Source organism: Mustelus asterias, chromosome 15 (assembly GCF_964213995.1).
Source record: "Mustelus asterias chromosome 15, sMusAst1.hap1.1, whole genome shotgun sequence".
NCBI lineage: Eukaryota > Metazoa > Chordata > Chondrichthyes > Carcharhiniformes > Triakidae > Mustelus > Mustelus asterias.
This window is the reverse complement of record NC_135815.1, coordinates 58813708-58827093: the sequence shown is the minus strand read 5'-3', so window position 1 is coordinate 58827093 and position 13386 is coordinate 58813708. Positions and strand designations below refer to the sequence as shown.

General features: G+C 46.3%; 1 protein-coding gene across 6 annotated transcripts in view; it reads right to left on the bottom strand.

Annotated features, from left to right (window-relative positions):
• The window catches only part of ipcef1 (interaction protein for cytohesin exchange factors 1), a 138006-nt gene that overhangs the window by 62912 nt on the left and 61708 nt on the right, over positions 1–13386 (bottom strand). For all 6 annotated transcript variants that reach the window (XM_078229950.1, XM_078229949.1, XM_078229948.1 and 3 more), the window contains one exon: positions 4513–4586. In XM_078229950.1, coding sequence (XP_078086076.1) covers positions 4513–4586 — 74 coding nt within the window. The remainder of the gene's footprint in view (positions 1–4512; positions 4587–13386) is intronic.

Genomic DNA, 13386 nt, shown 5'->3' with positions numbered 1-13386 from the left:
CCAGCTTTTCCAACATTTCTTTAGAACCCCTCCATCCTAGGAATCAGTCAAGTGAAACTTCACTGAACTGCTCCTAATTTAGTTATATCCTCTCTTAATTAAGGAGACCAAAACTGTACACAGTACTCCAGATATGATCTCAACAATGTGTTGTACAATTGCAGCAAAACATCCCTTTTTTCATATTCCATTCGCCTTGCAATAAATAACACCATTCCGTTTGCCTTTCTAAACACTTGCTGTATCTGCATTCTAACTTTCTTTTATATACTAGGACACCCAGATCCCTCTGTACACCAAATTTCTGCAATCTCGCTCCATTTAAATAATTTGCTGCATTTCTATTCTTCCTGCCAAAGTTCACATTTTCTTCTATTATACTCCATCTGCCAATTTTTTGGCAAGCCAATTAACTCTGTCCTTCACGCAATTAACTTTCCAACTTATTTTTGTGTTATCAGGAAAGTTGGCAACCCTACGTTTGGTTCCTCCATTCAAATCCTTATGTAGATTGTAAATAGTTGAGATTCCAGTACTGATCCCTGTGGCACTCCACAGTTACTGCTTGCCAACATGAGAATGACCCATTTTTCCTTACTCTTTGCTTCCTGTTAGCTAATCAATCCTCTATCAATGTTGTTACCCCCACACCATGAACTCTTATTTTGTGTAGGAACCTTTGGTGTGGCACCTTTTCAAATGTCTATTAAAAATCCAAGTACACCTCAAGTTTTCCTTTATCTATATTCCTTGTAACTTCTTCAAAGAACTCTAATAAATTAGACAAACATAGTTTACAAATGCAGATACAGTATGATGTGGATATATCTAAGGTTATCCAATTTGATAGCAAAAACAGGTTGACAGATTATTATCTGAATGGCTATAGGTTGAGATGGGAATGTGCAATGAGACCTGGGTGTCCTTGTACACCAGTCACTGAAAGTAAGAATGCAGGTGCAGCAGACAATGAAAAAGGCAAATGGTATGTTGGCCTTCATAGCGAGAGGATCCAAATGCAGGAGCAAGGATGTTTTGCTGTAGTTATACAGGGACTTGGTGAGACCACACCTGGAATATTCTGTGTTTGATCTCCTTATCTGAGGAAGGATGTTCTTGCTATGGAAGGAGTGCAGCAAAGGTTTACAAGACTGATTTTTGGGATGGTGGGACTGAAAATTGATAAATCTCCGGGCCCAGATGGGCTACATCCTAGAGTTCTAAAGGAGATAGCTGAAGAAATAGTGGAGGCGTTAGTTATGATCTTTCAAAAGTCACTGGAGTCAGGGAAAGTCCCAGAGGATTGGAAAATCGCTGTTGTAACCCCACTGTTCAAGAAGGGAACAAGAAAAAAGATGGAAAATTATAGGCCAATTAGCCTAACCTCAGTTGTTGGCAAAATTCTAGAATCCATCGTTAAGGATGAGATTTCTAAATTCTTGGAAGTGCAGGGTCGGATTCGGACAAGTCAGCATGGATTTAGTAAGGGGAGGTCGTGCCTGACAAACCTGTTAGAGTTCTTTGAAGAGATAACAAATAGGTTAGACCAAGGAGAGCCAATGGATGTTATCTATCTTGACTTCCAAAAGGCCTTTGACAAGGTGCCTCATGGGAGACTGCTGAGTAAAAGAAGGGCCCATGGTATTCGAGGCAACGTACTAACATGGATTGACGATTGGCTGTCAGACAGAAGGCAGAGAGTTGGGATAAAAGGTTCTTTCTCAGAATGGCAACCGGTGACAAGTGGTGTCCCGCAGGGTTCAGTGTTGGGGCCACAGCTGTTCTCTTTATATATTAACGATCTAGATGACGGGACTGGGGGCATTCTGGCCAAGTTTGCCGATGATACAAAGATAGGTGGAGGGGCAGGTAGTATTGAGGAGGTGGGGAGGCTGCAGAAAGATTTAGACAGTTTAGGAGAGTGGTCCAAGAAGTGGCTGATGAAATTCAACATGGGCAAGTGCGAGGTCTTGCACTTTGGAAAAAAGAATAGAGGCATGGACTATTTTCTAAACGGTGACAAAATTCATAATGCTAAAGTGCAAAGGGACTTGGGAGTCCTAGTCCAGGATTCTCTAAAGGTAAACTTGCAGGTTGAGTCCGTAATTAAGAAAGCAAATGTAATGTTGTCATTTATCTCAAGAGGCTTGGAATACAAAAGCAGGGATGTACTTCTGAGGCTTTATAAAGCACTGGTTAGGCCCCATTTGGAGTACTGTGAGCAATTTTGGGCCCCACACCTCAGGAAGGACATACTGGCACTGGAGCGGGTCCAGCAGAGATTCACACGGATGATCCCAGGAATAGTAGGCCTGACATACGATGAACGTCTGAGGATCGTGGGATTATATTCATTGGAGTTTAGGAGGTTGAGGGGAGATCTAATAGAAACTTACAAGATAATGAACAGCTTAGATAGGATGGACGTAGGGAAGCTGTTTCCATTAGCAGGGGAGACTAGGACGCGGGGGCACAGCCTTAGAATAAAAGGGAGTCACTTTAGAACAGAGATGAGGAGAAATTTCTTCAGCTAGAGAGTGGTAGGTCTGTGGAATTCATTGCCACAGAGGGCTGTGGAGGCCGAGACGTTGAGCGTCTTCAGGACAGAAATTGATAAATTCTTGATTTCTCGAGGAATTAAGGGCTATGGGGAGAGAGCGGGTAAATGGAGTTGAAATCAACCATGATTGAATGGTGGAGTGGACTCGATGGGCCGAATGGCCTTACTTCCGCTCCTATGTCTTATGGTCTTACGTATGAGGACAGATTGAGTCACTTCGTAATATTTTCTGGAGTTTAGAAGGGCGAGGGAGATCTCATAGAAACATATAAAAGTCTAACAGGCCGAGGCAGGATAGATGCAGGAAGGATGTTGCCAATGGGGAGGGAGTCCAGAATTAGTGGTCATTGTCTAAGGATACAGGATAGACCATTTAGGACTGAGTTGAGGAGCAATTTCTTCACCCAGAGAGTGCTGAGCCTGTGGAATTCATTACAATACAAAGCAGCTGAGGCCAAACATTGTATGTTTCCAAGAAGGAGTTATATACAGCTCTTGGGGGAGAAAGGGGATCAAAGGGTAGGGGGGGGGAAAGCAGGAACAGGTTACTGAGTTGGATGATCATATTAAATGGCGGAGCAGGCTCGAAGGGCTGAATGGGCTGCTCCTACTCCTATTTTCTATGTTTCCATTATTTCCATTTCACAGAACTATGTTGATTTGGCCTGATTGCACTAAGATTTTCTAAGCGCCCTTCTATAACCACCTTAATAATATACCATTTCCTATGGCATCATATTCCCAATAGCAGGTGTTAGACCAACTGGCCTGTAGATACCTGTTTTCTGTCACCCTTCTTTGTTGTTGAATAAAGGAGTTAATTTCAGTATTTTCCATTCTGATGGGACCTTTCCAGAAAGTAGGGAACTTTGGACAATTAAAACTAATGCATCTACTATCACCACAGCCGCCACTTTTAGATCCCTAGGATAAAGCCCATCTGATCCTGGGGACTTATCAAGTTTTATTTCTAATAATTTTCTCAGTACCCTTTCTCTGGTGATCATAATAGTTTTAGGTTCCTCCCTTCCTTTTGTCTCCCAATTTACAAGTGTTTCTGGGATGTTATTTATATCTTCTAAAGTGAATTACAAAATAACAGTTCAACATTTCTTCCATTTCTTTATTTCTCATTATTTCCCCAGACTCAGAAGACCAATATTCACTTTACTTTGTTCCTTTTCAAATATTTGTTAAAAACTCTTACCATCCTCTGTTTTTATATTTCCACCTAACTTGCTCTCGCACTCTAATTTCTCCCTCCTTATTATTTTTTGTTGGTTTTTATATTCTGTCCAGGTTTCTGACCACTAATCTTTGTAAAATTGTACACTTTTTCTTTCAATTTGGTACGATTGTTCACTTCCTTAGCCTTGGATGGTGCATTTGGTGTTTCGAATCTTCCTTTCTCATTGGAATGAAATTTTGCTGAGTGTTATGACCAGCGACTGGATGTCCTCTTACCATTCCAAGTTTCCCTCCAACTGCAAGGGAATATCCTTAACATTGGGGTAGACCTGCTACACAGCCATCTTGAGCCTTGCTCTTGGCTATGGAAAGCTGTGTCTACCCCCTTACTTCCACCACTTGAATGGCTCCCTGTACCACGGTGCCACGGTTAGCTCATTCACCCAACCTGCAACTCCCACTCATCCATAAAAGCCGCAAGGACCTCAAACTTGTTGGACAATTATAAAGGCTGAGGCTCCTCCACTTCTACCTTGATTCCCATTTCTGATTCTGGCTATGTTTTCACCTCTTTCTCACCCAGAAACTTCAGCTTTGAAAATGTCTGCAGTTATTTCCCCTCAGCTGCTATAGATTTTCGAATCCTCATTATGGAATGTTCCATGAGATGAAAAGCATTATAAAAGTGCAAGAGCTTGTTGAATACAGACTGGTTAAGGTGTAGGTTTCATGACTGATTACTTATGAATTACTACAGTACTTACTGTTTCTTTTTGCACTCGGTTCCTTGATCAATCTTGAACTCAGGTAAACTAATGAAACCTTCAGCTTTCTCTGCCTGTGGAAAAGGCAGAATTGGTTAACATTTAGCAAAGAAGAGCTTGATTATCATCAAGTTGAGATTGTTCACCTGGAACTATTTTGTCTTCAATTTGTACTTTAAAATTTTACTTTAAAGTGGACCAAACAATACATTATATCACTGATAGCTGGGAAATATGGGAAAGCAAATTGCACTCAGTTTTACTGAACTCCTACTGCAAAAAGTGCAGCAATTTTGAACACCCCTTTTAAATTGTAAGGCACAGTGGGGACAGTAGATGTATTATCTGTTCCACACCATAATTGGCCAACTCACAATATAAATATGGGTGAGCAATGCAACAGATGATATCCTCACTGAATTCAGCAGCACCTCTGGTTTGCAATAGAGCTTATACCACTCCTTCAACTTGGGTCTGTTCAGCCTTGAACAATCTACAACCAGTTGGTTGTGGAGCAAACTATTTACAGAATATTTTGAAGAACATATGGTACGTATTTTGACAAATAAAAGGGACATTTAGGTGAGAAGTGGGATCTGTTGAACCCCATTTCTGGGGCACTGAGTGCCCCATATTGCTCCAAAATGGTATCCATGGTGCATCCACACATTTGTGGGGAGAATTGCACCAGATACCATATTGAGGAGGGCATTAGCATCCAAACATCTAGCAGAAGATAGAGTAATCAGATCTAATTTGGCACCAGTACAGCCACTTTGAAGTGCCATGTTCCAGATAATGCCTTAACCAGCTAAACACTTGTTCAATAACAGAAAGTGCTATTTAATGGGATCATCAACTACTTGCAGGTTAGTTGCTGGTTGATTTATTCTGGCTGTTGCTCCAATTCTACAAGTCTTTACTTTCTGTACTTGCTTCAAGTTGTAGAAGTCTACAGGGAGTGGTGTGGCAGATGATTTCAAGGCTTCTGCAAAAACCAGTTGCCCCCAGACATACTGGACTGGTACGCATTTCCCTTGGAATACAGTATGGCGGGGAGAATGAACAGAGAACCACATAGGACAGAACAAATTTCTAGAAGACGGAGGAGGAGCAGTAGGAGGTCTCGCAACAGGAGGCCAAATCCATCCAGAATGTTTAAGGAACAGTTCTATCAGCTGGGAACAGTGAGAAGCACTTCCAAAAGAATATCCTCACTGAAATCTGCCAACCACTGTAGCCACAACAGCGAAGTGAGTGTGAAGTCTCCATTACACTGGGCATTGTTTTACTGCATATTGAGATTCCCATGACTGTGTTGAAGGGCTATCCAAAGATCATCCTTTATTTCTCTCTGATCTCAGAATCTTAAGACGATATATCAGTGAGCCAGTCGGGAATAGAACAAGAACAAAGAACAATACAGCACAGGAACAGGCCCTTCGGCCCTCCAAGCCCGCGCCGCTCCCTGGTCCAATCTAGACCATTCTTTTGTATCCTTCCATTCCCACTCCGTTCATGTGGCTATGTAGATAAGTCTTAAACGTTCCCAGTGTGTCCGCCTCCACCACCTTGCCCGGCAGCGCATTCCAGGCCCCCACCACCCTCTGTAAAATATGTCTTTCTGATATCCGTGTTAAACCTCCTTCCCCCCCCGGTTCACCTTGAACCTATGAACCCCTCGTGAACGTCACCACCGACCTAGGGAAAAGCTTCCGACCGTTTACCCTATCTATGCCTTTCATAATTTTATACACCTCTATTAAGTCTCCCCTCATCCTCCGTCTTTCCAGGGAGAACAACCCCAGTCTACCCAATCTCTCCCCATAACTAAGCCCCTCCATACCAGGCAACATCCTGGTAAACCTCCTCTGCACTCTCTTCAAAGCCTCCACGTCCTTCTGGTAGTGTGGTGACCAGAACTGGATGCAGTATTCCAAATGCGGCCGAACCAACGTTCTATACATCTGCAACATCAGACCCCAACTTTTATACTCCATGCCCTGTCCTATAAAGGCAAGCATGCCATATGTCGCCTTCACCACCCTCTCCACCTGTGATGTCACCTTCAAGGATCTGTGGACTTGCACACCCAGGTCCCTCTGCGTATCTACACCCTTTATGGTTCTGCCATTTATCGTATAGCTCCTCCCTACATTATTTCTACCAAAATGCATCACTTCGCATTTATCAGGATTGAACTCCATCTGTGATGCACATCAATTGGACACGAGGCTCGAAGCTTCAGTAAAAGAAGGCTTTTATTAACTAACAATGAAGCTATCAGAACTTTAACACACTATCTCAGACTGAAGGGGTCCCGTCCGAGCAGGGACTCTTATACCTCTCCCAGGAGGCGGAGCCCGACTGGGATGTGCCACAACAGTAACAAACACAGGTGTAACAATCCCACCCTAACCCAACAGCAACATTAGTACAATCCCACAGTAACCTATATACATTCCTGTAGTACTGGCCAGCCCTGGCTCAGTACTATCCAGTGGGAACCAACGATGGTTCACCACATTCACCCCTCCTTTGAGAACAAAGGCCGGCGGGGTATGAAAACAGAATAAAATGTCAGCAGATTATAAGTGCAGACGGTCTGGAGGACCGCACCGTCATTGTGACCTCCTCAATACCGGCGGTGACACCGGAGTAGGCACTTGTGGTGGCGTTCTCCCCAAAGTGGCGTCCAGCTGTTCTTCCACGGACTCTCAGGCTGGTTGACCCTGATGAGACGGTAGTGCAGGGGATCCCGACACGTCCTGCGGTGGCGACCATCTTCAGGGCTCAGGCAAGCTGTGCATTGGAGTAAAACTGTTAAGCAATGGTCCCGATGCTGCCCGCGCCATGTCCGGGGAAGAAATGAGAGATAATGGATTCGTCACTGGGGGTATGGGAGCGACAGGAGTTGCTACGTCCCCTGCAGGCGCCAGGTCTCGGATCGAGACTGTGTCCTCTCGCCCGTCAGGATATGCCACATAGGCATACTGAGGGTTGGCGTGGAGGAGGTGGACCTGTTCGACCAAGGGGTCGGACTTGCGGGCCCTTGCATGTCGCCGCAGGAGGACGGGTCCTGGGTACGTCAACCAGGCTGGTAAAGATATCCCCGAGGAAGACTTCCGAGGGAATGAGAACATCCTCTCGTGGGGAGTAGCATTGGTTGCCGTACACAGGAGGGAGTGAATAGAGTGAAGCGCATCAGGGAGGACCTCCTGCCAACGGGAGACTGGAAGACCTTTGGATTTCAACGCCAATAGGACAGCCTTCCAGACTGTAGCATTCTCTCGTTCCACCTGTCCATTACCCCTAGGGTTGTAACTCGTGGTCCTACTAGAGGCAATCCCGTATGAGAGCAGGAATTGCCTCAAGTCATCGCTCATGAACGACGAGCCCCTGTCACTATGGATATAGCTGGGGTACCCGAACAGGGTAAAAAGATCACGGAATGCCTTGATCATCGTGGCAGCTGATGTGTCCGAGCAGGGGACAACAAACGGGAACCGGGAGTACTCATCGATTATGTTCAGAAAGTACACGTTCCGATCTGTTGAGGGAAGGGGGCCCTTAAAATCAACACTCAGCCTCTCGAAGGGGCGAGTGGCCTTGACCAAATGTGCCCGGTCAGGTCGGTAAAAGTTTGGTTTGCATTCCGCGCAAATCCGACAGCTCCTTGTTACCGACCTGACGTCCTCCACCGAGTAAGGCAGGTTGCGGGCTTTGACAAAGTGGTAGAGCCAAGTGACCCCAGGATGGCACAGATCATTATGGAGGGCGTTCAAGCGATCCTCCTGAATACTAGCGCATGTTCCGCGCGAGAGGGCATGCGAGGGCTCATTGGGTTTCCCTGGACGATACATGATATCGTAGTTATAGGTGGAGAGTTCAATTCTCCACCGCAAGATCTTGTCATTCTTGATCTTGCCCCTCTGCGTGTTGTTGAAAATAAACGCCACAGACCGCTGGTCCGTGATCAGGGTGAACCGCTTCCCCGCCAGGTAATGGCGCCAGTGTCTGACAGCCTCCACAATGACCTGGGCCTCCTCCTCCACCGCTGAATGCCGAATTTCGGGGCCTTGGAGGGTGCGGGAAAAAAACGCGACGGGCCTGCCCGCCTGGTTAAGTGTGGCGGCCAGGGCAAAATCAGATGCATCGCTTTCCACCTGAAAAGGGATGGATTCGTCTACCGCGTGCATCGTGGCTTTCGCGATGTCGTCTTTCAATTTCTGGAAGGCCAACTGGGCCTCTGGCGTGAGTGAAAAAGTTGTGGACTTAATAAGCGGACGGGCTTTGTCCGCGTAGTTGGGGACCCACTGCGCATAATAGGAGAAGAAGCCTAGGCATCTTCTCAGTGCTTTTGCGCTAGCGGGCAAGGGAAGTTCAGCAAGGGGGCGCATACGGTCTGGATCAGGGCCAATGACCCCGTTTTCCACCACGTATCCCAGGATGGCTAACCGGCGCATACGGAATACACACTTCTCCCTGTTGTAGGTCAAGTTCAGGCGAGATGCAGTGCGTAAGAAGTTAAGGAGGTTTGTGTCATGGTCCTGCTGATCATGGCCGCAGATGGTGACATTATCCAGGTACGGGAAGGTAGCCCGCAGCCTGTTCTGGTCCACCATTCGGTCCATAGCACGCTGGAAGACCGAGACCCCATTGGTGACACCAAATGGAACCCTAAGAAAATGATACAAACGACCATCCGCCTCAAAGGCCGTGTATTGTCGGTCCTCTGGGCGAATGGGGAGTTGGTGGTAGGCGGACTTGAGGTCTATGGTGGAGAACACCCGGTACTGCGCAATCTGATTGACCATATCAGATATGCGCGGGAGAGGATACGCATCCAGCTGCGTATATCGGTTAATGGTCTGACTGTAATCGATGACCATCCGGGGTTTGTTCCCGCTCTTGACCACCACAACCTGTGCTCTCCACGGACTAACACGGGGCTGTATGATCCCTCCTTTGAGGAGTCGCTGAACCTCCGATCTGATGAAGATCCGATCCTCAGTGCTCTAACGCCTACTTTTAGTAGCGATGGGCTTGCAGCCTGGTACCAGATTCTGAAATAAAGAGGGTGTGGTGATCTTTAACGTAGAAAGATTGCAGGCGGGGGGCGCGTTGGGCAATTTGGAGACTGCAGCTGTTCTCCCACTGCCAGCGAAGGGAGTGGCCCACCGTACTGTAGGATCACACTCCAAGTGGACCATGAAGTTTAGTCCAAGAAGAATTGGTGCGCAAAGATACGGCAACACTAGGAGCTTGAAACGCTCGTAAATTGTGCCTTGTACTTTCAAGGTTACCACACAACTCCCTAGCACGGCGACAGACCGGGACCTTGATGCCATAGATATTGTCTGTTTGGCAGGTTGAATCTGGAGTCCACACCTCTTCAGTGTCAGGGTGGATAAAGCTCTGTGCTCCCGCTGTCAAACAGACAATAAAGCACATGATTGTTTACCTGGCTATCCATCATTGAACGATCAAGCCTGGTCCAGGATGATCGACGCCACCGTTGGTCCATGAACGCCACTGCAGGCAGCTGAAGTCGATGCTGAGGACCCCTGCTGGTCGCTCATGGTCATCGTCGACCAACATGGCCGCCCCCATGAATCGCACATGGGTGAGGGCGCCAAACTCAGCGACCCCTGGTGGTCATACTACTCCGACTCCGTCGACTGCAATGGCGTCATCCTGGACTCGCACGTGGACGAACCCCGCGAGGACTTCGACGACGATGGTGATGATCCCAGCTCCGAAGAGTCGCAGGCCGCACTGCCGTTCCTGGGCTTCGATCTGCACACCTTTGCATTAAGCCCTTTTTTACTGCATGTGGTGCAGTTTACCGCTTTAGCGGGACACTTTTGTCGCGTATGTTTTGCTCCTCCGCAGAAATAGCACCGCAGGCCGCATGGGGCTGCAGCCGTCGTCTGGCCCACATGGGAGCACGCCATAACACAGCACTTCGAGCCCGAGGGGCGAGGAGGGATTTACGACTGCTCCTGCCACGTTGTCTCCACGTGGTCCTCTGGATATAAGACTAAGCTCTTCGAAGCCGACTCGAGCATTTCAGCTAATTCGATGGCCTGGGTAAGGTTGAGATTACCCTTTTCTAGCAGCTTGAGACGGATGTATGAAGACCCGACCCCGGCCACAAACGCATCTCGGGCGAGGTCGTACATGCTCTGCTCAGCCGACACAGCTTTGCAGTCACAGCCCCTGGCTAGCTGTAAGAGCTCATTGGCGTAGTCCTCCATGGTTTCGCCCGACTGCCGACGTCATGTAGTGAGGAGGTAACGAGCGAGGATCTCGTTAGGTTTTGTATAGCGCTTCTTTAGAAGTTCGAGGGCCCTAGGGTAAGTGGTGGCTGCACGGATCACGAGGTAGACTGTGTCGCTTACCCTCGCATGGAGGACCCGGAGTCTGTCATCTGTGGTGACCGCTGCAGAGGCTGCTAGGTAATCTTCAAAACACTTCAGCCAGTGGTCGAAGGTGTTAGAAGCGCCCACCGCACGTGGATCTAGCGTCAGACGTTCTGGCTTGAGGATTTGCTCCATGCTCTCCTTTCTTTTTTTTCTTCCGTCGAGAGTTTAATTTTAGTTAATAAAATTGATGCACATCAATTGGACACGAGGCTCGAAGCTTCAGTAAAAGAAGGCTTTTATTAACTAACAATGAAGCTATCAGAACTTTAACACACTATCTCAGACTGAAGGGGTCCCGTCCGAGCAGGGACTCTTATACCTCTCCCAGGAGGCGGAGCCCGACTGGGATGTGCCACAACAGTAACAAACACAGGTGTAACAATCCCACCCTAACCCAACAGCAACATTAGTACAATCCCACAGTAACCTATATACATTCCTGTAGTACTGGCCAGCCCTGGCTCAGTACTATCCAGTGGGAACCAACGATGGTTCACCACAATCTGCCATTTCTTTGCCCAAATTTCCAGCCTATCTATATCCTTCTGTAGCCTCTGACAGTGCTCCTCACTATCTGCAAGTCCTGCCAATTTTGTGTCGTCCGCAAACTTACTGATCACCCCAGTTACACCTTCTTCCAGATGAATATGCTTCTAGATTAGTGTGCTGGTGTTTTTACTTTACACATTCAAAATATTCTATAGATCAAATTCAATTGGACAACAAAGCAAAAGACCTATTCTTAATTTACAGTATCCTTTTTACCAGTGCTTTAACCCTGGTATGTCTTTAGTTAAATTTCTAAATATTCTTGCATTCTTAAAAGTCCTTCATCAGCTTTGTACCCAGATACATATGCTGACATATTTTGTTAAAATGATAATGTTGCAACTAATGGGTCATTTTGCACAACACAAAACATTAGAAAAGCTGACTCTGCAAACATTGTATCTACTGCACAAGTTGAATCTTTGGCAGGGAGAAGTTAATTTATGATAATTCCTGTGAATTTTCAGAACACAGCCTATTTCAGAAAGTTGCAATACTGTTCTCGGCTGTCAGGTTTAAGATATATTTACACTGCAATTGTAGCATTGAAGCAAAGCAATTGTGTTTCTCTCCTATGGTACAAACGCAGTGTGAATCCATTGTCACAGTACAATGCTTCTCTCGTGAAGGGAGTCTCACTGAGCTTCGCTTTGATGTAGATTGGGCCTTCACAGCAATTTGACACTTGCAGGTGGTGTTAAATGTGTTCTGCAAATTTGCACCGATGTGAAATTTACAGAATATCAATATACAATCAGAAACAGTGTTCCTCCTTTCAGATTTTAACTTTTTACCACCAGATTCTAGATCTAAGATGTTTGGCCAGATTTTTAGTTCATAGATATTTCATGCCAACAATGTCAACTGTTCTGTTAATAAACATGACATTTCCACTCCATCTGACGAAGGGGCAGCGCTCCGAAAGCTTATGGTATTTGCTACCAAATAAACCTGTTGGACTTTAACCTGGTGTTGTGAGACTTCTTAATGAATAAACATGGGAACATAGGAATTAGGAGCAGAAGTCGGCAAATTCAGCCCTTCGAGCCTGCTCCGCCATTCAATCAGATCATGGCTGATCTCTCCCTGGTCTCAAATCCACCTCCCCACCTGTTCCCCATATCCCTTTAACTTTTTTTTCAAATCAGAAATCTATCTATCTTCTTGTTGAAGCCACTTAATAAAGACACTTGTTGATCTTTTTCTTCCACATGTGGGCTGTGCTATTTATCAGGGAGAAGCAGCTAGCTTCCAGCAAATTTAGAAATTGACACTATTCAATAATCAGGGGAAGATATATTTATATATTATATAATACTGGTTAACTACTGGGTGTGTTTTTTTTAAACTTGAGTGCTTGTGATAAACAGAGATTCAGCAAGATGTTTTTGATGATTTATTGCAAGTATATAGCAATCATCGACAAAGCACAAAAGGAGAAACAGAAGAAGCTGGAAAATCTCAGCAGATCTGACAGCGTCTGTGGAGTGAGAATAGAGATAATGGCTGGGATTCTCCCAAATCAAAAATAAGTGCCCAACAGGCGGGAAAATGGGAGAATTTCCCACCTGATTTTTGGATGTACTGAGCAGACTGTATTGCTCAGTGTGTCGGCAATTCAGAGTGTCTTAGACTGATACATGCTTAAAAATGGGGGACGGGGCCTCATCCTGCCCGAGAGGCCGGCAGCATATTGCTGAGTGGGCAACTGCACATGTGCCGATCTGTCAGTATGGAGATCAGCGCATGCATACTGCCCCCCCACCTCCTGATTGCCAGGATCCCCTGGAACAGATGGCTAGTCCCGATCACCCCCCCTCCCTCACTCCACCGATCTCACTTGGAGAATGGCAGCGGGTCCCACTCTAGCACCAATCGCCCCCTGGTAGGCCTCATC